The sequence below is a fragment of the Microcaecilia unicolor genome, chromosome 9, assembly GCF_901765095.1.
Source record: "Microcaecilia unicolor chromosome 9, aMicUni1.1, whole genome shotgun sequence".
Lineage (NCBI taxonomy): Eukaryota > Metazoa > Chordata > Amphibia > Gymnophiona > Siphonopidae > Microcaecilia > Microcaecilia unicolor.
Window position 1 is genome coordinate 29,756,565 of NC_044039.1, and position 22,850 is coordinate 29,779,414.

General features: G+C 42.4%; 1 protein-coding gene across 3 annotated transcripts in view; it reads left to right on the top strand.

Annotated features, from left to right (window-relative positions):
- The first annotated feature begins 331 nt into the window (after positions 1-331).
- IGF1 (insulin like growth factor 1) overlaps positions 332-22,850 on the top strand; it is a 128,605-nt gene continuing 106,086 nt past the window's right edge. Inside the window, exon 1 of one of the 3 annotated variants that reach the window (XM_030214588.1) lies at positions 332-805. In XM_030214588.1, coding sequence (XP_030070448.1) covers positions 743-805 — 63 coding nt within the window. In that variant the 5' untranslated portion in view covers positions 332-742. Of the gene's footprint in view, positions 806-2,839; positions 2,922-22,850 lie in introns of those variants that run through there. The other 2 variants (XM_030214587.1, XM_030214589.1) reach the window with 2 other exon arrangements.

Here is a 22,850-nt window from a genome sequence, read left to right on the forward strand (position 1 = left end):
TTGTATTTTTTTCAATAACTAGGGTCAAGCAGGTTCTCTGGAGTCCTGTAGAGCTTACCTGTCCCCCTTATTATTGAAAAAAAAAAAAAAAAACAATGTGATAGTGAAACAGCACCCCCTACTGGCAGGACTATAGACTCCTGCTCAGCTTTGAAGGAACAGTGCACGCCAGATAAATTAGTTTCGTTCCTATATTTCACCAATATCTTCTTTTCAGGCTGATGCTAAAATGACCTTAAGAAGCATATCACATATATAAATATATCAACTCCAAGTAGTCTTCAGAAAGGAATCATCAAATCAACAGGTCTTTTTGCAAGGCTAACTTTATTTTAAGTTCCCCTTTTTTGTTTTCTTTCCAGGGGGAAGGGTTTCAACATGCGTCTGTGATCGTGTTTTAAAATACAAAAGGTATGATGCTATTTGTCACAGTGCCCGGAACAGCCCTAACTCGCTAACTTTGCCAGAAGAGGGAGAGAGAGAGAAGGCAAATGTTCCCCCAGCTGTTTCCTGTCTACAGTGTCTGTGCAATGTACATAAATGTGCGGATTTTTCTCTAAATCCCTCTTCTGTTTGCTAAATCTTCACTGTCACTGCTAAAATCAGAGCCGAGAGAGCCTGCGCAATGGAATCAAGTCCTCAATATTGAAATGTGACATTACTCTCAACATCTCTCTGGATTTTCTTTCCACATTATTACTTGCTTAGCAAATTGACTTCCAGATCTTGCACTTGAGAAGCAATGGAAAAAATCAGCTGTCTTTCAACCCAATTGCTAAAGTGCTACTTTTGTGATTTCTTGAAGGTAAATCTCTTTTTTTTTTTTCTGTTTTGCAGCTTTTCTCTTTCAGTCTGCAATGTTTGCTCCTGTTACCTCTTAAGAGTATACTTTGCACTTCCCAGGTATTCGTTTCAGCTTTGAAATAGCATCCTGACTGGGATGAGAAATGGCTTTTTAAATGTGCTGAGTGTGCAGTTTTGGAGATCTGTAGAGGGAGGGAGGATGGCAATAGTTAAGCCTTGTGACTACACAGGAGAAAATGGAAACTGAAAAAACGGTTACAGGTTCAAAGAAATGCGTGCCTCTGCTGCTAAAATTCTTCTTGCTCTGAAATATTTCAACTTTCCTGCGCACCCTTATTTCTAGGAAAGTCTGTCAAAAAGCATAAGGGTGTAGTGAATGTTTTTGGTTTTACAGGTGCAGATTGGGTGCATGGCATAGTGAAACTAGCATTATGTGCATGTGTGTGCAAGTAGAATGGATTTGGGCATTAGTAAATGGACATATCTTAGATGTGTTAAAATATGCCTGACTCCCTCCTTGGCTTTAATGCTAGCATGCTGGCACTGTTGTATATTAATTCCATTTTGTAGCTCTGTTCCCGAAAGTTTGCAGTGGGCTTCAATGTGACATTCAGAATAGACCCAGTAACATCTCCTACAGATGTTAAATATATCTATATAGGTTGTCATTTTTCAAAAGAAAGTGGAAATCCCATTATATTTGGCAAGAATTTACTTCGGGGGGGAGGGGAGAGAGCACAGTTTTGATGTAGAATTTCTTTCTATATAACACTATGCTTGCTGTTATCTAGTTCAAATTTGCTTCAGACTGCTTTGGTGTGATTGCATGCACTGACCTCTGTTTCTGTTACTGGCTATGGTTCAAGTTTCCATTCTCAGCAAAATTGTATCCTTCAAGAGACCAATCTTTTTTTTTTTTTCATTCGGAAAGCAATTTTGTGCAATTGACCCAAACTTTGCTGCTGTTACTGACGTAAGGCATGCTTCATGAACAAACTTAAACAAACAAATGCACCTTAAAGTCAGGCAGAATTGTTCCTTCAAACGGAAATAGCTCAAGAATTCTATTTGAGAGGGGCCACTTTCTGTCGTCATTTCACACTCAGATAATCTAGAGACTTGAAGTTTTAACAGGGTTGTTGCTGGCTCAGCTCAGTGCTCATTCCAGGAGGTATTCTCAGGAACTGAGTTCCAGTTGCAAATCCATTTTAGATTAGTCGTCTGTCAGGGATGCCAACACCATCTATCTGTTGGTCTTGAGTAGTCTTTGAGCTCTCTTCTGTGCTCTACAGAGAAAGACAACGCATTCTTTTATTGCAGGACTTTGTCTTGCTTTTGTTACTTTTGGCATGGTTTTGTAAGCGTTGTATTATTAGGCATATTTTGCTGATAATGTAGGTTTAAAATATTCTTAGATTAAAGGAAGCTGCAAAATGTAAGTCTAATTTTATTTTCTTAAATTCTTGTGGATTATTCTTCTTGAAACTGCCAGGTATAGTCCCTGTGCTTAGTCACTAAAATAATTTCCTATACTACAATTTGTGCTTTGAAATTCGAAATGACATGCTAAGGGTAGAAAGTAAAGTTGGTTGAAGCCTTCTTAGTGCTTATTAATTCCTGATTCTAATTCACTGGAGCAGAGAGAGAAAGACAACCTGAATAAAGAAAAGCATGTTGAATTGAAGGGGGTTTGGAAGTCTTTTTTTTAATGAAACTGCTCGACACTGATACAAGTGGGATACATACCTAAATGCAGAATGGAATCATGGTGCAGATACAAACAGGAGGGAGCATAACCATTTCTTATAACCTCTCTCTGCTCTGTGCCATTGTGGAAGTGCACGGAAAGCCTCTTGCTTCTCTGGAACAGGATGCAAGAAAAATCTGGCACTGGAAACTTGATCCAAAAGTCAGGAAACAAAAAAAATAGAGGTTTCACCAAACCAGTTACAGTATCTCGCGCCCAAACGTAAGCCGTCGTTTGCATAAACCACGCCCCCTGCTGGCACCAGGCGTTTGTTTAAGGTTGCAGATTTTTCTTTTCAAAGTAGGGCATCCAGTACACACACATCTTGACTCGCTGTAATAGATCCACAACCAGGTTGCATTAACGCAATGTGAGTACTTTCATGCCGGTGTTTCCTTCAGAATCCATAGGTTGTATTTTTATTCTAATGGAGACCATATTGTACCAACTAATGAAACTTTGTACTTTTATTAAAAATAAGAAAACTAGTCATTATTTTAAAAAGATGTTTCTAATTAACTGTCCTAAATATGCTGCAAGCTGAACTGAAAAGGAAATATAGGAACCACAGTAAACCATACCGCCAGCAGTATCCAGAATTTTGGCTTTGTTTATTTTTCTCATTTTACATAAAGTTTGGATATTTTCTAGTTACACAGAAAAAGCTCCTTTAGTCAGCATGCACCAAAAATTACACTGGAAAGCTTATGTGTCTTCCTGTAAGTCGTATCATTTGAATTCAAGCTAAGCCATCAATACATTTTCATAAATGAGAATTGTTAAACACAATCGGTTTATATCTTTTTGGATGCTGTTATAGAAGTGTTGAAAAAAAATCCTGTTGTAGTTAATGTAATAAAGTGCAATGATTTGGGTAAGTTACCAAAGGCAACCTACCCAAACATGACCACTGTCATAGCAATGTATGAACTTTATTGTATGCAAAAATATTGAGCAGTATTTTTACCACATAGGATGCAACGTTTATTTTTCATATAATACTTGAGCCAACTAAACTGTGACTGTTGCCCTCAATAGTAGTGGAGCAGCGAAACAGCACAGGCAGTTTAAAATTTTCAAAAATATGCACATTGTTCTGGAGATTTGCTGGCCATCTGCATATTCCTCCCAGAATCCTCTGTGGTGATTCCTAGGTCTGTCCTGGACCAATCAGACCTCCTCTCCTGCTATCCTGCACTCCATCCAGAGGATTGCCTGGTGCTGAGGGAAATTTGCAGCTGGTCTACATATTCCTCCAACTGTCCTCCAGGGGGACTTCCAGGTTTGTTTCAAACCACTGGGGCTTCTACTCATGCTACCCTGGGCTTCATCTAGGCACCTGCTAGAAGGCATATGTCATATCACATTATCTCCACAGGCTTGCATTTCCACTTCTTCTATTTGCTATAGCCCCACACTTTTTCTTTCTGATGCTGACTCTCCCCAATATTATTCCTATCTCACCTTAACCACAATGCTCATTTTCTATGAGCCATTGTGTCTTCTACTCATGAACTTCAATACTTTCTTCTTTCCATTCAGCCATCTTCATTCAGTCTGAATATATCTCTTTGTTGTCACTGTCATCATACCTCCTCTACTCTCCTGTACTTTCTTCCTCTTCCTCTCAGCTGGAGATGTCAATCTCAATCCTGGCCCTCTGAGGCAACTATCACCCCACATGTGCAGATCAAACCCCTAACCCTTCCCCCCCCCCCCCCCATCTTATTCCTATTCCTCTCCTGCCTCCCTTTTTTCTCCCTTTCTCATGTGCCCTGTGGAATGTTCGCTCTGTTTCCAACAAGCTTGCCTACATTCACGACATCTTTCTCCCTCATACTCTTCATCTTCTTGCTCTAAGACTTAGCTTTCCCCTACTGACCCTGCTTCAGTTGCTGCTCTTTGTCATGGAAGTTACCTTGTCTCCATACACCTCACACAGTTGGCCATGGCGGCAGGGGCATAGCCAGACAACAGATTTTGGGTGGGCCTAGGCAAGAAGTGGGTGGGCACCAAATGTTCTCCCTCCCACCACCAAAAGACATCTCAGTTGGCAGGAAAATGCCTCTTTCCACCTTGGCAGTCTGCAGCTGGCATGCGCTGAAAACTGAACATGCACAGGTGCCAGTATCGTGGAGAGTAGCGTTTTCATTACCATCAAGGGGAAGTCTTCAGCTGGTAGAGCTTGGGATCTCCACCAGCTACTGCTAAACGTGTGCTGCTGTTGGGTGGGCCTGAGCCCTAAGTGGATGGGCCCTGGCCCACCCAGGCCCACCTGTGGCTACGCCACTGCATGGCGGTATGTCAGGATAGTGTCCCCTTCGTGTAGGTTGGAACCTTTTCTTCCACCTCATTCTCTCTCCTTTTCTTCCTTTGAAGTCCAGCCTATCTGCCTATTCAATCCACTATCTCTCCAGGTAACTCGCATCCAAAGTTAGGTGGGAAATGTGCATTAAGATAGTATTCTGTAAAGGTCATTCCATGCCGCATGCCCTTTACATAATGCTAATTTGGCATTGATCATCCTGGTACCTAACTTTGGATGCCAATTTCCCCCCTAGGTGTAAATTTGGACACTCAGCCATCTGCCTATTTGTATACTAGTATCATGGTACTCATTGGTTTCCCTCCTTCTACCAGGTCTCAGTGATGCCTATTGGAGATAATCCTAGAACGTCAATATATACATGTGTAAACACCTCTTATAGAATGTTAGCAGCAAAATTGTTGCCCTAACTTATCCAGATAGTTATCTGGACACTTGCGCTAAATATCGATGGTAGCCAGATAGCTTCTGGCAGCCACCTTATTCCCAAATATTGAGCATCAGTGTTCAATTCTGGCTGCCACATCTCAAAAAAAAAGATATAGTGGAATTAGAAAAGGTGCAAAGAAGGGCAACAAAAATGATAAAGGGGATAGGACGACTTCCCTATGAGGAAAGGTTAAAGTGGCTGGGGTTCAGCTTGGAGAAAAGATGGCTGAGGGGAGATATGATAGAGGTCTATAAAATAATGAGTGGAGTGGAACTGGTAGACGTGAAGCGTCTGTTTACGCTTTCCAAAAATACTAGGACTAGGGGGCGATGAAGCTACAAAGTAGTAAATTTAAAACGAATCGGAGAAAGTTTTTCTTCACTCAACGTGTAATTAAACTTTGGAATTCGTTGCCGGAGAATGTGGTAAAGGCGGTTGGCTTAGCAGAGTTTTAAAAAGGTTTGGACGGCTTTCTAAAGGAAAAGTCCATAGACCATTATTAAATTGGACGGGGAAAATATTTCTGGGATAAGTAGCATAAAATGTTTTGTACGTTTTTTTTGGGATCTTGCCAGGTATTTGTGATCTGGATTGGCCACTGTTGGAAACAGGATGCTGGGCTTGATGGACCTCTGGTCTGTCCCAGTATGGTAATACTTATGTACTTATATGTACTTATGGTGTCCAGGACAGCCTAGTGCTGCATATCTTGGTATAAATTTAAACTCCACAGTCATTGTTGAAGTCAGTGCTGATTACGGTACTTAAATATTGAGGGTAAATAAGTTCTTTAAGAAAGGCCTTCATGAGAAGCTCCTAAGGAATTTAAACAGCCATGGGATGGGAGACCATATGCCATTTTGTGGATTTCAAACTTGCTAAAAGGCAGGAAATAAATCGAGAATAGGACTGCGGAATCAATTATCCACATGGAAAAGGGTTATACGGAGTGTTTCATGGGACCTGTGCTATCTAACATATTCATAAATAATCTGGAGATGGGAATGATAAGTAAGGTGATCAAACCTACGGATGGCACAAAATTATTCAATGTCATTAAAATGGCTGAGGATTGTGAGAATTTGCAGAAGGATCATGTGAGTAGGAGAATGAGCATCTAAATGGCAGATGATCTGTAATGTGGATAAGTGCAAAATGATGAACACAAGGGGGGAAAATAATCCCAACTACAAGTATAAATTGCTGGGTTCTGAGTTAGAAGTCACCACCTAAGAAAAAGATCTTGGAGTCATTGTGGATAATACGTTGACATTTTCAGCCCGGTATCCTGCAGCTGCAGGAAAACATGGAATGTTAGGGATTATCCAAAAAAGGGTGGAGAACAAAACTGAGTATATAGGTCCCTGGAGTGTCTGTACCCTGTGAACTGTGTGCACACCATCTCAAAAAGGATATAGTGCAACTAGAAAAGGTTCAGAGAAGGGCAACAAAAATGATAGAGTGGATGGAATATTTATTTATTTTGCATTTTTATGTACTACTTACAAAGTAAGTGGAGTGGAGTGGAGTGGAGTGGAGGCGAGGAGTGACCTAGTGGTTAGGGTGGTGGACTTTGGTCCTGAGGAACTGAGTCCGATTCCCACTTCAGGCACAGGCAGCTCCTTGTGACTCTGGGCAAGTCACTTAACCCTCCATTGCCCCATGTAAGCCGCATTGAGCCTGCCATGAGTGGGAAACAAAAATAAAATAGATACTATTGGAGATTCTACATGGAATGTTGCTACTATTGGAGATTCTACATGGAATGTTGCTATTCCACTAGCAACATTCCATGTAGAAGCCTGCGCGGCCACATTGGTGATCTGCAAGGGGCCGACTTCTACATGGAATGTTGCTAGTGGAATAGCAACATTCCATGTAGAATCTCAAATAGTAGCAAATAGTAGCAACAGTGGAGGAGTGGCCTAGTGGTTAGGGTGGTGGACTTTGGTCCTGGGGAACTGAGGAACTGAGTTTGATTCCCACTTCAGGCACAGGCAGCTCCTTGTGACTCTGGGCAAGTCACTTAACCCTCCATTGCCCCATGTAAGCTGCATTGAGCCTGCCATGAGTGGGAAAGTGCAGGGTACAAATGTAACAAAAAAAAAAGTACAAATTAACAAAAACTATGAAAATATTGTAAAATTATGATCACTCAACCCCTCCACACCCGCCCCCAAACCCTTCCATTAAAGACCATTTATCTTTCAACCTCCTACCTATACAGAGCAGCAAATAGAGCCTCAAGTACCATGGTATAACTTAACACTAAACAAAAAAGTTGTCTCCCCTATTTGGCCGCAATATTGCCCTTTTCTTTAAACACCCACTCCCCAGCCAGCTCCATATGACAAGCAAATATCCAATGATCCCTCTAATACACTACACGGAACCCCTATAATCATCTAATATGAGGAGCGTAGGGCGAAATTTATTCTACAACACGGGCGTAGCTACAGAGAAGGACTCTATCAAATGAGTTCTTTTCTAATATGCTGTAAAGCTGGAAATACTAACAGTGAACCTTGCCTGGGATGGAGGGGTCAATAAATAGTAGAATATGATATAAGTTTCTAAAATTATGAGATGAGTGGAACAGTGGACTAGAGAATGGTTGTTTAACCTATCAACAAACACAAAATAAGGGGGCCCTTCATAAAACTAATGAACAACAGATTGACAAATCATGGAATTTTTTTTCCCGTGCAGCGCTTCATTAAGCTGTGGAATCTGTTGCTAAAGGATGTGGTCAAGGCAACCAACATAGCAGGATTCAAAAGAGGATTGAACAAATTCCTAGAAGAAACGTCTATAAATATTATTAGCCAGGTAGACTTGGTAGAACCTATTTAGCATCATATCTCTGTTAGTCGAATGTTCTCATGAATGCTTATTTGGTGTATCGTTAGTATTATGCTAACATTGTATTATATCTCTGGTATTTGAATTCCACTGCTGATAAATGTGTATATTTTTGATACTGTTTCAAAGTAGTTCTATTATTAGGTTTCAATTTACTATTTTCAAGTTTACCTCATTTATTGCATTTATGTTTATTCTTGGTTATTTTACTATTGTTATGCTGTTAACAAAATTGTAAGTTTGATGTTAAACTGTACCCGCTATACACCACCTCGGGTGAATCTTTTCAAAAAGGTGGTTAATAAATCCCAATAAATAAATAAAAATAAATAAATATTGTTAACCAGGTAGACTTGGGAGAGATATTGACACACATATTTCGTTCAGTCGTTCAAAGTCTACTCTTGTCAGTTTTAGACAATATCTACAGTGTATATGCAGTCTGCCCAAAGAATCTGTTGAAGAAAATCCAAACTGTCCAAATTACAGCTGCACGCTTAATTTTTTCTGCCCATAAAAATGATAGTTTCCCCTCAGTTGTTGGAGGCATGTGTTCAGTTTAAAGTCTGCACAATGGTATATAAGATTCTTTATGGCTTAGCTCTGACCTGTTTCTCAGATTAGGTTCCAGATTACTGCTAAAGAAAGAGGTCTCCATAATAATCTTCACTATCCTAATCCTAGTAGGTTGAAATATAAGACCATTTTTTCTGATGGCTGTCATGCTCTGGGATGGTGAGCCCCTGGGCAGTTCCCCGATAATGGAGACACTCAGCCGAGAAGACCCCAAGATCTTCACCTGACCAACCACCGTTCCCCAAGGGTTGAGCCCCCAAGTTCTGGTGGTCGGTTGGTCTTGCAGATAAGGCCAGGAGGCAGAGAAGGCGCAGGTCTTGGTGTGGGTCAGAGTAGGCGAGGAGGCATGGGTCAAGACAGCTGGCGAGAGTGGAGGTCCAGGTCCAAGCAAAGGTCAGCAGGCAGTGAGATAGAAGGTTCAGGTCCAGGCAAAGGTCAAAGCAGATGGCAAGAATGGAGGTCCAGGTCCAGGCAAAGGTCAAGGCAGGCAATGAGAGAAGAGGTCCAGGTCCAGGCAAGGTCAAGGCAGGCATGAGAAACAGCAAACCAAGAGCAAATCGTAGGACCAGCGTGTTCGAGGCCATTGCGGCAGCCCCTAATCATAGGCGAGGGCTGCTTTTAAAAGGACGGCATCTGATGTCAGCAGGAGGGCTTCCTTATTAACATCACAGGGAACGTCTAATAGCCCACACTAGGCCCGCCCAAAGATGCCACAGAGGCAGGAAGAGACACCCAGCGTCCGCCGGTGTGGTAGAAGCACTGCCCACCCAGGTCTGGGGAGCACCACGACGGAGCTGAAGACACAGCATGCCTGGAAGCCCACGGCCACCCAGCCGTGCTGACGCAAATCCAGAAGTGTGGTGCAGCCCACGCAGTAGGCATGTGACACCAGCCTTGTATATCAAGCTCCAGCAATATGGAACTGACTTCCAATGCGCTCCAAAACTCAACATTATCTTGAATTTAGAAAATGATTAAAAATGTCCTTTTAAAGAAATTTTTAACAGGTTATTCAGTTTAGTTAATTACTAATACTGATAATGCTTAAATTCTGACTAGAATATTTAGATTTTAGATGTTTTTATTATTTTTCTGTAAGTCTCTTATTAATTGAGGGGTCCTATTACTAAGCCGTGGTAAAAGGGGGGCCTGTGCACTGAGGCCCCCTTTTACAGCAGCAGGGTAAAAGACTGTGTTTTCTTGCTGGAAAAGAAATGGCCTTGCAGTAAGTGAACCTCTTACCGCACTGCCATTTCAGGGGGGAACACTTACCGCCACCCATTGAGATGGCGGTAAGGGCTCCTGCACTAACCCAGCGGTAACCGGGCAGCACCGCACCGGCACTACAAAAATAAACAAGTTTTGTAGCTCCAGAAATGGCACGCACTGGGGGTGGGAACTGCTGCTGGGCTCCAGCAATAGCCCTGCGGTAGTTCTGGATTGGCATGTGGCAAGCCTGTTTCTGCCAGGGGCATAGCCAGACCTCATGGTGGGAGGGGGCCAGAGCCTGAGGTTGGGGGCACATTTTGAGTGCCACTCCGCTGCCCCCCCCCCACCACGCCTCGCCTTGTCTCGCCTTCTCGCCTCCGTGCCACTTCCCCTCACAAACAAATACCTTTGCTGGTGGGGGTCCCCAACCCCTGTCAGCCGAGGCCTTCTTCAGCGTCAGCGTACACAGGAGGAGCAAGAAGAAAGAAGAGCAGGGGGCAGGCAGCAAACGCGGCTGAGCTGGAGACCGGCGCTGAAGAAGGCTTCGGCTGGCGGGGGTTGAAGACCCCCGCCAGCCAAACCAGGGGCCCAGATGAAATTTGCAGGGGCCCAGGCCCCCATAGTTACGCCCCTGGTTTCTGCACACCAACCCTTTAGTAAAAGGGCCCCCGATTTCTCTGCTTAATGTTATAAATTCTCAGGGTTTGCCTGTTTACTCTTCTCTGTGGTCCACGCGGAACTCCATAGGTAGTTGAAGAATATAAGAAGCAACGTAATGTAATGTTCATCCTTGGAAATGAACTGTGAGAAACAGACCTGCTTTTCGAGATCTGCTGGGTACTTGCAACTCGGACTGGTTACTGTCAGAGATAGGATGCTGGACTCGATGGGCCTTGGTCCGACTCAGCATGGCTCCTCTTATGTTCTCAGGTTCTTACAGCTCTCAACTGTTTTGTAAATTATAGATTCTACCTACATTTTCACATGACAGACACATAAGCACTTGGGTGCTTATCAGGCTTATTTTCGAAAGAGAAAGACGCCCATATTTCGACCCAAATCGGTAGATGGATGCCTTTCTATCATGGGCGCCCAAATCGGTATAATCGAAGCCGATTTTGGGCACCTCCAGCTGCAGTCTGTTGCGGGAATGAACAAAGTTGATGGGGGCATGTCGGAGGCATGGTGAAGGCGGGACTGGGGTGTGTTTATCGGTCGAGAGATGGGCGCGCTCAGCTGATAATGGAAAAAAGAAGGGCGGCAGTAGCGAGAATTTGGGCTGCTTTTTTTGGACCCTTTTTTTTTCATAAACAAGTCCCCCAAAAGTGCCCCAACTGCCCAGATGACCACCGGAGGGAATTTGGGATGACCTCCCCTGACTCCCTCAGTGGTCACTAACCCCCTTCCACCAAAAAAAAAGAACTTTAAAAACATTTTTTCCAGCCTGTATGCCAGCCTCAAATGTCATATCCAGCACCATCACAGCAGTATGCAGGTCCCTGGAGCAGTTGTTAGTGGGTGCAGTGGACTTCAGCCAGGTGGACCCAGGCCCATCCCCCCCTACCTGTTACACTTGTGCTGGTAAATGGGAGCCCTCCAAACCGCCCCCAAAATCCACTGTACCCACATCTAGGTGCCCCCCTTCACCCATAAGTGCTATGGTAATGGTGTAGAATTGTGGGGAGTGGGTTTTGGGGGGATTTGGGGGGCTCAGCACCCAAGATAAGTGAGCTATGGACTTGGGAGGTATTTAAATTTTTTTTTACTTTTTACAAGTGCCCCCTAGGGTGCCCGGTTGGTGTCCTGGCATGTGAGGGGGACCAGTGCACTACGAATCCTGGCCACTCCCACGACCAAATGCCTTGGAGTTCTTCATTTTTGAGCTGGGCGCCTTCGGTTTCCATTATCGCTGAAAACCGATACCGCCCAACTCAAATCCACCCAAATGCGATGCATGTGCTCGGCACCAACCGTATTATCAAAACAAAAAATGGACGCCCATCTTTTTTGAAAATACGGTCTGTCCTGCCCCTTCATGGACCCATCCTCGGAGATAGTCGCCCATGGAGATGGACGTCCGCGTTAGATTATGCCCCTCTATGTGTCTGTCAGTAGTTTCACGAAATAAAGGTTCAAATTCAGCACAACCTAGAACAAGCTAAAAACTTCCAGAGAAGACAAGCGGACCAATAATACCAGGAAGGCATCCCATTCAAGGTAGAAAAACAGGAAACTGATTTACTAATCTGGGGGTTTCCTGTGGCCTCCTTTGCTGTAACTTTGTTAACACATGCAAATGACTTGGGTAGTCAAACCGAGAATCAAATTTGCTCCCAGGGTAGCCAGAGAAGGATAACTGCAATTTATTGATATATAGATATCTTTTCTGTGCACAGACCAGCAAAGATTTTTCATACACCTGTTGGTTTGGGTTTTTTTTTTTTTCAGAATTCTGCTGCATCACGGCAGCTCATGATTTTTAATTAAGTAAACTTCCACACAAAGGGGATAATTCCATAAAGTGGGTGCTAACATTTATGTGTGTGTAAATATTTAGAATAATGGCATATATGTGCATATGATTTATTTGAATGCTAGATCAAAAAGGTATGTTCCAATTAGAACTTAAAAATTGAGTGAAGTACTGTTAGAAATTTCATCTATAAATGAAGTTAAGAGTGAGAGGTTCAGATCAAAAATGTTCTCGGGTGATGGCACCTGCACGGTGGAATTGTCTTCCCAAGGAAATCAGTCTGAAGAACCATGTTAAATATTTTAAGAAGTTGTTAATTGCATGCCCGCCGATATTCAAGGTGAGTTAACCGGATGGGAACGACCGCTGACCGATTAACTTGCTTGTTCGTGGCTATCTGAACTTCAAGTCGGCTCTGTAGGGGCATTCTGGGGGTGTTCCCCAGGCAGAGTCTGGTTACATCCCAATATTCAGATGTAACGGATCAGGTTTAGCAGTCCCAGCTTTATCCACTAACTCTTGGCCGGTTAAGTCTGAAACTTAACTGGTCATGTGCTAGCCAGATTTTAAAAAAAACAGAAATTCAATGTTGAAGCCTGGACAGGGTCTGGCATTGAATTTCAGGTTTTAGCACTGGCAGTGGATCATGCCGCTAGTTTTTGTATTTTTATAAAGAGTAAATAAGCAACTGCCTGAATATCAGGGGCTGGTTTTATACAGCTTAATGTACCTGAAAATGTTAACCTTCTGGAGATTTTAAATCTCAGGTTTTAGTGAATTTGTTAGATGTGCTTATATTTATATTTGTATTAACCACTTTGAACAGTCACTTTTGTTTTTTAAGTGGTATAATAAGAATTTTAATAAAGATAAATGCCAAAACTCTAAGAGCTGTTGAATATGCACATATCTAAGTAATAAATTTAGGACAAATTGGAGAAAAAAAGTTTTTAAACTAAAGGGCCCTTTTACCAAGCTGCAAGAAAAAGGGCCCTGCCCGTTTTTCCCACATGCCAGGGCCCATTTTATCACAGCAATAAGAGAATTCTTACCGCATGGCCATGCGACAGGAGCCCTTACCGCCACCCACTGAAGTAGCGATAAGGACTCCAGTACTAACCCACCAGGCAGCGTGCGGCGATGCCCAATTACTGCTGGGTTACACAGCACAAACCATTTCTGGGGGGTTTCTTTTTCCCCCGGAAATGGAGCATGCTCAGGGCAGAACTACCTCCAGCGGCTACGTTGGACCGGCGGTAGTCCCAAAAGAGCATGCAGTATGCCTGTGTTGGGCTTACTGCCGCTCTGTAAAAGGGCCCCTCAATGTGTAATTAAACTCTGGAATTTGTTGCCAGAGAATGTGGTAAAAACCAGTTAGCTTAGCGGGGTTTTAAAAAGGTTTGGATAATTTTCTAAAAGAAAAGTCCATAAGCCATTCTTTAGATGGACAGGAAAAACTTTCTAGGGTAAGCAGCTATTTATTTTACTTTTTTGGTATATTGCCTGGATTGGCCACTGTCTGAAACAGGATACTAATGAACCTTTGGTCTGTCCCAGTATGGGACATTTTTGAAAAGTTGTCTCAGTCAAAATTGGGACGTCCTGCTCATAATGTCCAAAAAAAATGCCTAACTCACAACCAATTTTAAATAGAAAACATTCCATTTGTTTCTGTTTGAAAATAGCTGTGAGATGGATGTTTTTCTGCAGAGAATATTCAAAATGAATTGTCATTTTCCAAAATGAAACATCCAACTTATGAATAGCAAAAAACCAGGGATCGGGACATCTGTCTGGCATCATTTTGAGAAAAATGGCCACACAGACATCCAAGCAGAGCAGAAGGCTAGCCTAGTGGTTAGTGCAATGGACTTTAAACCAAGGGACCCCACTTCAAACCCCACTTTAACTCTTTTCTTTTAATTGTGTGCCCTCCAGGAACAGAAAAATTCCCACTGTACTTGAATGTACACTACTTCAATAACCTTCATACTTATATTGACATGGATTTCTTTACCGCCTTTTTGAAGGAATTCACTCAAGGTGGTGTACAGTAGGAATGAATCAAATATAAGCAATAGACAATTATAGCAGTAAAATAGTCAAACAATACAAAGTATGGCACAGTATACTACTTACAATGTAAACACAGTACATAATATATATTTTAATAAACATTCAAAGTGGCTTAAAATTTGCATTTTGGTGGACACAATAGTGTTGTGCAATGTGGAGAGGGCATCTGGGGCGTAGCCAGATGGCCAATTTTGGGTGGGCCTGAGCACAAGGTGGGTGGGCATGGAATTTGCCCCCTCCCCAGTCTCCCTCTAGTTTGCTCCTCTCTCCACCCCTCCCTTTCCACAAATATTAAATACTTGAGCTGGCAGGGATCCCCAAACCCTGCCAGCTGATTTCCTCCTCCTCGAGCAGCCAGCACTCTTTCAAACGGCAGCCAGTAGCACCTGTGCATGCTCAGTGGTTTTGTATGTGTGAAAACTGAGCACGTGCAGAAGGGCCGGTCTCAGTGTCAGCTCAAGGCAAGTGCTGCTGGTTTGCATTTGGAAGAGTGCAGGCTGCCCAAGGAGAGAAAATCTTCAACTAGCAAGGTTTGGGGATCTCCACTAGCCACAGCATGAGTGTCACAATTTTGGGTGGGCCTGAGTCCAAAGTGGGTGGGTCCCAGCCCACCCAGGCCCACCTGTGGCTACGCCACTGTGCTTATTCATAGAGTTTTTGAAGAGACAGATTTCAAGAGGAGAATGTAGTGGTAGCTTTTATGTTCACTTTTACAGTTTTGATGTTTATTCATATAGTTTTTGAAGGGCACGTTTGAAAGGAAGGTGATGATATCTTTGTGATTAGCTGTAGAATTTTTTTAAGATGTAGGCTTTCATTTCTTTTCTGAATTGGAGGAGTTTTGTGATGCTTCTTATGGTTTTTGGTATCGAGTTCCACCATTTGAAATCCTGATAGCTAAATCCTGCTGTATAGATAGTTTTGTGGATGGTGTTTTTGCAGTTGGGTAGGTGCATATATTTGGGTGCCATTCCAAATAATATCGTGAAGATTAGGGTGCTCTCTTTGAAAAATATTCTTGCCTTGACTGGTAGCCAATGTAGTGTTTCAAGCAGTGGGATTGATCTTTCATATTTCAATTTATTGAAAATCAATCTTGCTGCCGTGTTTTGGACTGTTTGCAACGGTTTTAGTGTGTTTTCCTTGCACCTGCATTGCAGTAGTCTAGTTGCGATAGTATCGTTGATCGGATCAGTATCCAGAAAGATTGTCTAGGGAAATCGTCTCTTATTCTTCTCAGATTCCATACTGTTTTGAAGCATTTTGATGTTACTGCTGATATTCGATTGTCAATAAGTACATAAGTATTGCCACACTGGGACAGTTGCAGGTGGCTTATATATTTAGGTACAGTAGGTATATTTCTGTTTCTGGAGTGCCCACAATTAAAAAAATAATAATTTTGAATTAAAGTAGGATTTAAATATGGGTCTCTTGGATTACAGTCAACTGCACTAACCACTGGGCTACTCCTCACATTTGCTTTCTATTTTGGTCAGTATGCCTGTAATACCTGATACTGTCACAGTCTGGTTTTCCTTTCCAGTTTCACTTTCAGGGAAGGGGGATGGGGACAGTGACCACTGTGGAATTATGGAGGGGTCATGCCTTAACCCCTGAAGTGGTCAGCTGCTCAATCAGAGCACCCTTTTTTTTTTTACCCTGGAATGAATTGAAACAGGTCTAACTTAGGACATCCCTCTTGTTTGATTATTTCTGGTGGGCATCCTGTTTATGGACCCTCCCTAGTCCTACCCAAAACATACCTCCTACCCAACCCCAACATGCCCCCATGTTATTTGGACAAACTGCAGTGTTGGGTATTCTTTTTTTTCTGACTTTCCAAAATTGCTATTTGGACATTTTTGGCAGATAAACCTTTTTGGGGGGCATTTTGAGACATCTATGTGCTTTGAAAATGAGCACTATAGTATACTCCAGAATAATTTAAGATCAATTCCAGTACCTAATGGATGTGAACCAGAGGACTGTACATGGAGCATCTGGTTAGAGACTTCCACAGAAAACAAGTCTAGGGACTCCAGGAAAAGGTGCACTATGAAGAATCAGCAGACCTCAAACTAGCAACCGTGAAGTGAAGAAGGGGGACTCTCCACCAGAGATCTGAGAAAGGATCTTGTAGCAGCCAAGAAGTGGACCCATTTAGATAGGTGTGGGAGGGTGGCACAAAATGCCTAGCCACCTACCTGGGGCTATCCTGTGGCCACTTAAAGGGTCTATTCCCAGCATAGATCAGGCCCGCCTGCACCTGCTGCTTGTGCTCTGCAGTAGCATCTACCTGTCACTGACTGAGTGCAACTGCCTCTGGGCGACTCTCCCACTCTCAGGTTGTTCCCCAGTGATTTCTAGGTTACTGGGGCCACACTCCCAGTGGTCCCACAGTTCCTGGAAAGCACTCACAGACCCAACACACAAACCACCAAGATTCATAGTCAGTCCAGACAAACAGAGACAATAAACTAAAAATGTTTAATTTCATGAAAAAATTAGAACAATAAACAAAAAAGGTGCAATCAGCAAAACAATAACAGGTAACTGAACTATGGATCAATTATAAAACTATAAACATTTGTTTACTATCTAAATAGTACCTGGGAGATCAGGACATGTGGAGGGGCATAATTGAAAGAGACGTCCAAGTTTTGATGAGTATGGCCTCACAAAACGTCCCCATCCAGGGGTGGGGAAGCCTGTGTTTTCAAAACAAGATGGACGTCCATTTTTTGTTTTGATAATACAGTCAGGGACACCCAAATCCTGAAATGTGGTCATCCTTAGAGATGGTCGTCCCTAGACTTGGTCGTTTCTGATTTTCGGCAATAATGGAAACCAAGGACATCCATCTCAGAAACAACCAAATGCAAGCCATTTGGTCATGGAGGAGCAAGCATTTGTAGTGCACTGGTTCTCCTCACATGCCAGGACACCAACCCTAGGGGGCACTGCAGTGGCCTTCATAAATTCCTCCCAGGTACATATCTCCCTTACCTTGGGTGCTGAGCCCCCCAAGCCCCCCCCAAAACCCACTACCCACAACTGTACACCATTACCATAGCCCTTATGGGTGAAGGGGGGCACCTAGATGTGGGTACAGTGGGTTTCTGGTGGGTTTTGGAGGGCTCGCTGTTTCCTCCATGGCCAAAGTTCAAGGGGGCGTATCGGAGGCGTAGTGAAGGTGGGACTTGGGCATGCCTAACACTAGGATGTCCTCAACCCATAATCAAAAGAAATAAGGACGTCCCTGACGAACACTTGGGCGACTTTACCTGGTTGTGTTTTTCTTACGACCAAGGCACGTCCATCTTGTTTCGATAATATGGGTTTCCCCGCCCCTTCGCCGGAACATCCTTAGAGATGGTCGTCCCCATTCGATTATGCCCCTCCACGTACATTTTGGAGATATATAAAAATTATGTAGTAAATATTTTAAAGGCCCCGATGAAATATAAATACATAAGTGCTGCCATACTGGGACAGACCAAAGGTCCATCAAGCCCAGCATCCTGTTTCCAATAGTGGCCAATCCAGGTTACAAGTACCTGGCAAGATCCCAAAGTAGTACAATACATTTTATGCTGCTTATCCTAGAAATAAGCAGTGGAGTTCCCCCTGGTTCATCTTAATAATGGCTTATAGGACTTTTCTTTTAGTAAGCTATCCAAATCTTTTTGAAACCCCACTAAGCTAACTGCTTTTACTACATTCTTTGGCAACTAATTTCAGAGTTTAATTACACGTTGAGTGAAGAAATATTTTCTCTGATTGGTTTTAAATTTACTACTTTGTAGCTTCATTGTGTGCCCCCTAGTCCTAGTATTTTTGAAAAGAGTAAAAAAAAGTGATTGACTTCTAACCATTGCACTCCACTCATTATTTTATAGACCTCTATCATATCTCCCCTCAACTTTTTTTTTCTCCAAGCTGAAGAGCCCTAGCTGCTTTAGCCTTTCCTCATAGGGAAGTCATCCCATCCCCTTTATCATCTTCATCACCCTTCTCTGTACCTTTTCTAATTCCACTATATCTTTTTTGAGATGCGGTGACCAGAATTGCACACAGTACTCAAGGTGCGGTCGCACCATGGAGTGATACAAAGGCATTATAATGTCCTCATTTTCCATTCCTTTCATAATAATACCTAACAATCTATTTGCTTTCTTAGCCACTGCCGCACACTGAACAGAGGGTTTTAATGTATCATCAACAATGACACCTAGATCCCTTTCTTGGTCGGTGACTCCTAATGTGGAACCATGCATCACATAACTCTAGTTCAGGTTCCTCTTTCCCACATGCATCGCTTTGCACTTGCAACGTCATCTGCCATTTGGATGCCCATTCTCCCAGACCCGTAAGGTCCTCTTGTAATTTTTCACAATCCTCTTGCGATTTAACAACTTTGAATAACTTTGCGTCATCAGCAAATTTAATTACCTTACTAGTTAGTCTCTAAATCATTTATAAATATGTTAAAAAAGCAGTGGTCCTAGCACAGACTCCTGGTGAACCCCACTATCTACCCTTCTCCATTGAGAATATTGACCATTTAACCCTACTCTCTGTTTTCTAGCTTTTAACCAGTTTTTAATCCATAATAGAACACTACCTCCTATCCCATGACTCTCCAATTTCCTCTGGAGTCTTTCATCAGGTACTTTATCAAATGCCTTTTGACAATCCAGATACACAATATTAACCGGCTCTCCTTTATCCACATGCTTGTTCACTCCTTCAAAGAAATGTAGATTGGTGAGGCAAGATTTCCCTTCAATAAAGCCATGTTGGTTTTGTCTCATTAATCCATGCTTTTGAATATGCTCTGTAGTATTGTTCTTTATAATAGTCTCTACCATTTTACCTGGCACCAACATCAGGCTCACCGGTCCATAATTTCCCGGATCACCCTCCAGGTAACATGCTTGATTTTAAATATAAATTACATGTTATTAACAATAGTTTTTCAAGTTCATTTTTCAATTAACTGGAATGAATATCATCCGGTCCAGGCAATTTGCTACTCTTCAGTTTGTCAAATTGCGCTATTACATCTTCCAGGTTCAAAGAGATTTTATTCAGTTTCTCTGACTCGTCAGCTTTGAATACCATTTCTGGCACCGATATCTCTCCCAAATCTTCTTTGGTGAAAACCGAAGCAAAGAATTCATTTAATCTCTCCGCTATGGCTTTGTCGTCCCTGAGTACCCTTTATACCCCTTGGTCATCTAGCGGTCCAATTGATTCTTTTACTGGCTGTTTGCTTTTAATATACCTAATAAAGTTTTTACTATGTGCTTTTGCCTCCAACGCAATCTTTTTTTCAAAGTCCTTCTGCCTTCCTTATCAGCACTTTGCATTTGACTTGTCATTCCTTATGTTGTTTCTTATTATTTTCAGTTGGATCCTTCTTCCATTTTCTGAAGGATTTTCTTTTAGCTCTAATAGCTTCCTCACCTCACTTTTTAACTATGCTGGCTGTCACTTGGCCTTCCTTCCTCCTTTTTTAATACACGGAATATAACTGGCCTGGGCTTCTAGGATGGTATTTTTGAACAGCATCCGCGCCAGATGTAAATGTTTGACCTTCGCAGCTGCTCCTCTAATTTTGTTTTTACCGTTCTTCTCATTGTATCATTGTCTCCTTTTTGAAAGTTAAATGCTAACGTACTGGATTTCCTGTGTGTGCTTACTCCAGAGCCGATATCAAATCTGATCATATTACGATCACTGTTATTAAGCGGCCCCAGCACCATTTCCTTCACCAGATCATGCACTCCACTAAGGACTGGTCTAGAATTTTTCCTGCTCTTGTTAGCTTCTGCACCAGCTGCTCCATAAAGCAATCTTTGATTTCGTCAAGGAATTTTACCTCCCTAGCATGCCCTGATGTTACATTTAGACATTTACCCATTATTATTGTGTTCCCAAGTTTGTTAGCCCCCCCTAATTTCTGATAAGATTTCTACATCTGTCTGTTCATCCTGGCCAGGTGGACAGTAGTGGACTCCTATCACTATGCTTTTCCCCTTTATGCATGGAATTTCAATCCAAAAGGATTCCAAAATGTGTTCTGTGTCCTGCAGAATTTTCAATCCATTTGATTCAAGGCCCCTCCACCAATTCAATCCACCCTATAACTACGATGATATAATTTGTACCCTGGTATGAAAGTGCCCCATTGGTTATCTTCCTTCCACCAGGTCTCAGAGATGCTTATTATATCTAATTTTCCATTTACTGCAATACATTCTAACTGTCTCATCTTATTTCCCATTTTATCTGTACCTCCATTATCTAGAGCTAAAAAAAAAAGAAAGAAAGAAGATATGACTCAGGAACAACAGTTGTCTCAGTTAATCATGGACAGTAGGAGCTAACTGACTTTTTGGAAATGTCAGAAACAGATCAAGTCTCTACCACAACGTTATTAATAATTTATGCTCTTGACCCAGACAGGGATTGGGACTGAGATTAAGATCTCTTGGGTTTATGTGAAAACATTAGAGGTCTTTTGGTTTTTTGGAGGAAGTTCCCATCCCCTCCTAACTGCTCCTTGAATCTCATCCGTTATCCTTTCTCCTCTCTACGTTGGTGTCCTGATAGATGCCCTTTACACTCTCCTTTATGCTGCAAAACCTGGATTGCATCATGGGATGTCTGACACAAATCTCCACTTAAAATTATACAATGAATGAAAACTGCAGTCTTCTCTTATACTGCTCCAAGTTTCAGTTCAGGCTGGAACTTTGACCAGGGATTCTCTCCCCTTGGAGAGAAACCTATGAGTGAGGAGATTTACTCCCATAGAGTGAAATAATTCAGTCCAGATGTTGTAGAACAGGAACAAGAAAGTTATAATGGAATACACTACCAAACGCAATAAAAACAATACATGACCTAACAAACTCCAGAAAATCACTAAAACCCAACCTGTACAAAAAGGCATACCACACTGACCCTGCCTAAATACCAGACAACGAAACTGCACCGGAACTGGACTAAACCGAACTCTCTACACTTGACTGCTTCACTTACTCTGACACCAAAGAACCTTAATGCGATTCCACTTTATTTCTCATTCCGGAATTGAACTCTTCATACTTGAACGCTTATTCTACTCTGTCACTTATGAACTCTAAAGCAATATCAGGTTGTATTTCTCACCCCGGATATGGCGATCGCCATTAAGGCATAACGTAAGCCACGTTGAGCCTGCAAATAGGTGGTAAAATGTGGGATACAAATGCAACAAATAAATAAATAAATAAATAATGGACTGGCAAGTGCATCACCAGAGTGACAACTGTGGAGCATTACCTGTGAGTTGCTGCAGACAGAGAGGCAGGGACCCTCTTTCCCCAAACTCTAATTCCTTCTCCTACAATCCGCTAGAGCTGTCTCTGGAAGCACTAGATAAAAGATTTGAGAACAGAGGCGCCTCACTTCGAAGACCCAACGTGTTTCAGGCGTACATCCAGTGCATTTTTTCTAATGAAAAAGGTGCCGGTACTCAAATGCCAGGCCACCCTTCAGGGGTGGGGTGATCACTGAGGGACCCACCCCACGATAGCCAGGCCCCCTGCAACCAGTGACAGAATCTATGGCAAGGCAGAATTGGCATGTAGAGCCTGAGCTCTTTTGTTAAAACATGGGTGACCACGGGTCAATTTTAGCAGGCAATGGAAAAGGTGCCGGTACTCAGTACCCCCAAGTACCCCCTCAAAAAAAGCCCTGCGTACATCATAACAAAAACAATGTTCATCTTCTTTGAAATTTAATACATTTCAATTTGTATCCTGGGCTGTATGTTTTGGTGGACTCACTGCTCTTTTTTGGTGACCCCTAGATAAAAGCCACAACCACCACAGAATTCACAACTTAGAAAAAAAATGGTTTAATTCACTTTCTACTCTTCCACCTCTACTGAAAGCCCATCCTTGAGAAGAATGCAGATATCTTATAAGAGTTCATTGGTTCGACTCAGCAGCTTCCATGTAGAAGTGCCGGTGGAAGCAGCAGTTTTGCTGGCAATTTTGCAAACCTATATGTAAAAGTGCCTGCCAATTAAATAATAAAGCCACAAATCATTTTTTAAAAGTTGAAAATCTAAACAAAAAATGGGAATTAAGGTGAATTACTTCTTTAAGCCTGTGTATAAAGCCCTGGCTGAAATTAGTTTATGTATAGATAACTTTATTTTAAACAGCTGTGCATACTTCTGAGTTGGTGCAAAACCCAGTGGTGAAAACTGTCTGAACATACATGTGTTCCCATTGTAAGATGGGGAATGCATGTATAAATTTCACCCAAATCATGCCCATACCACCTG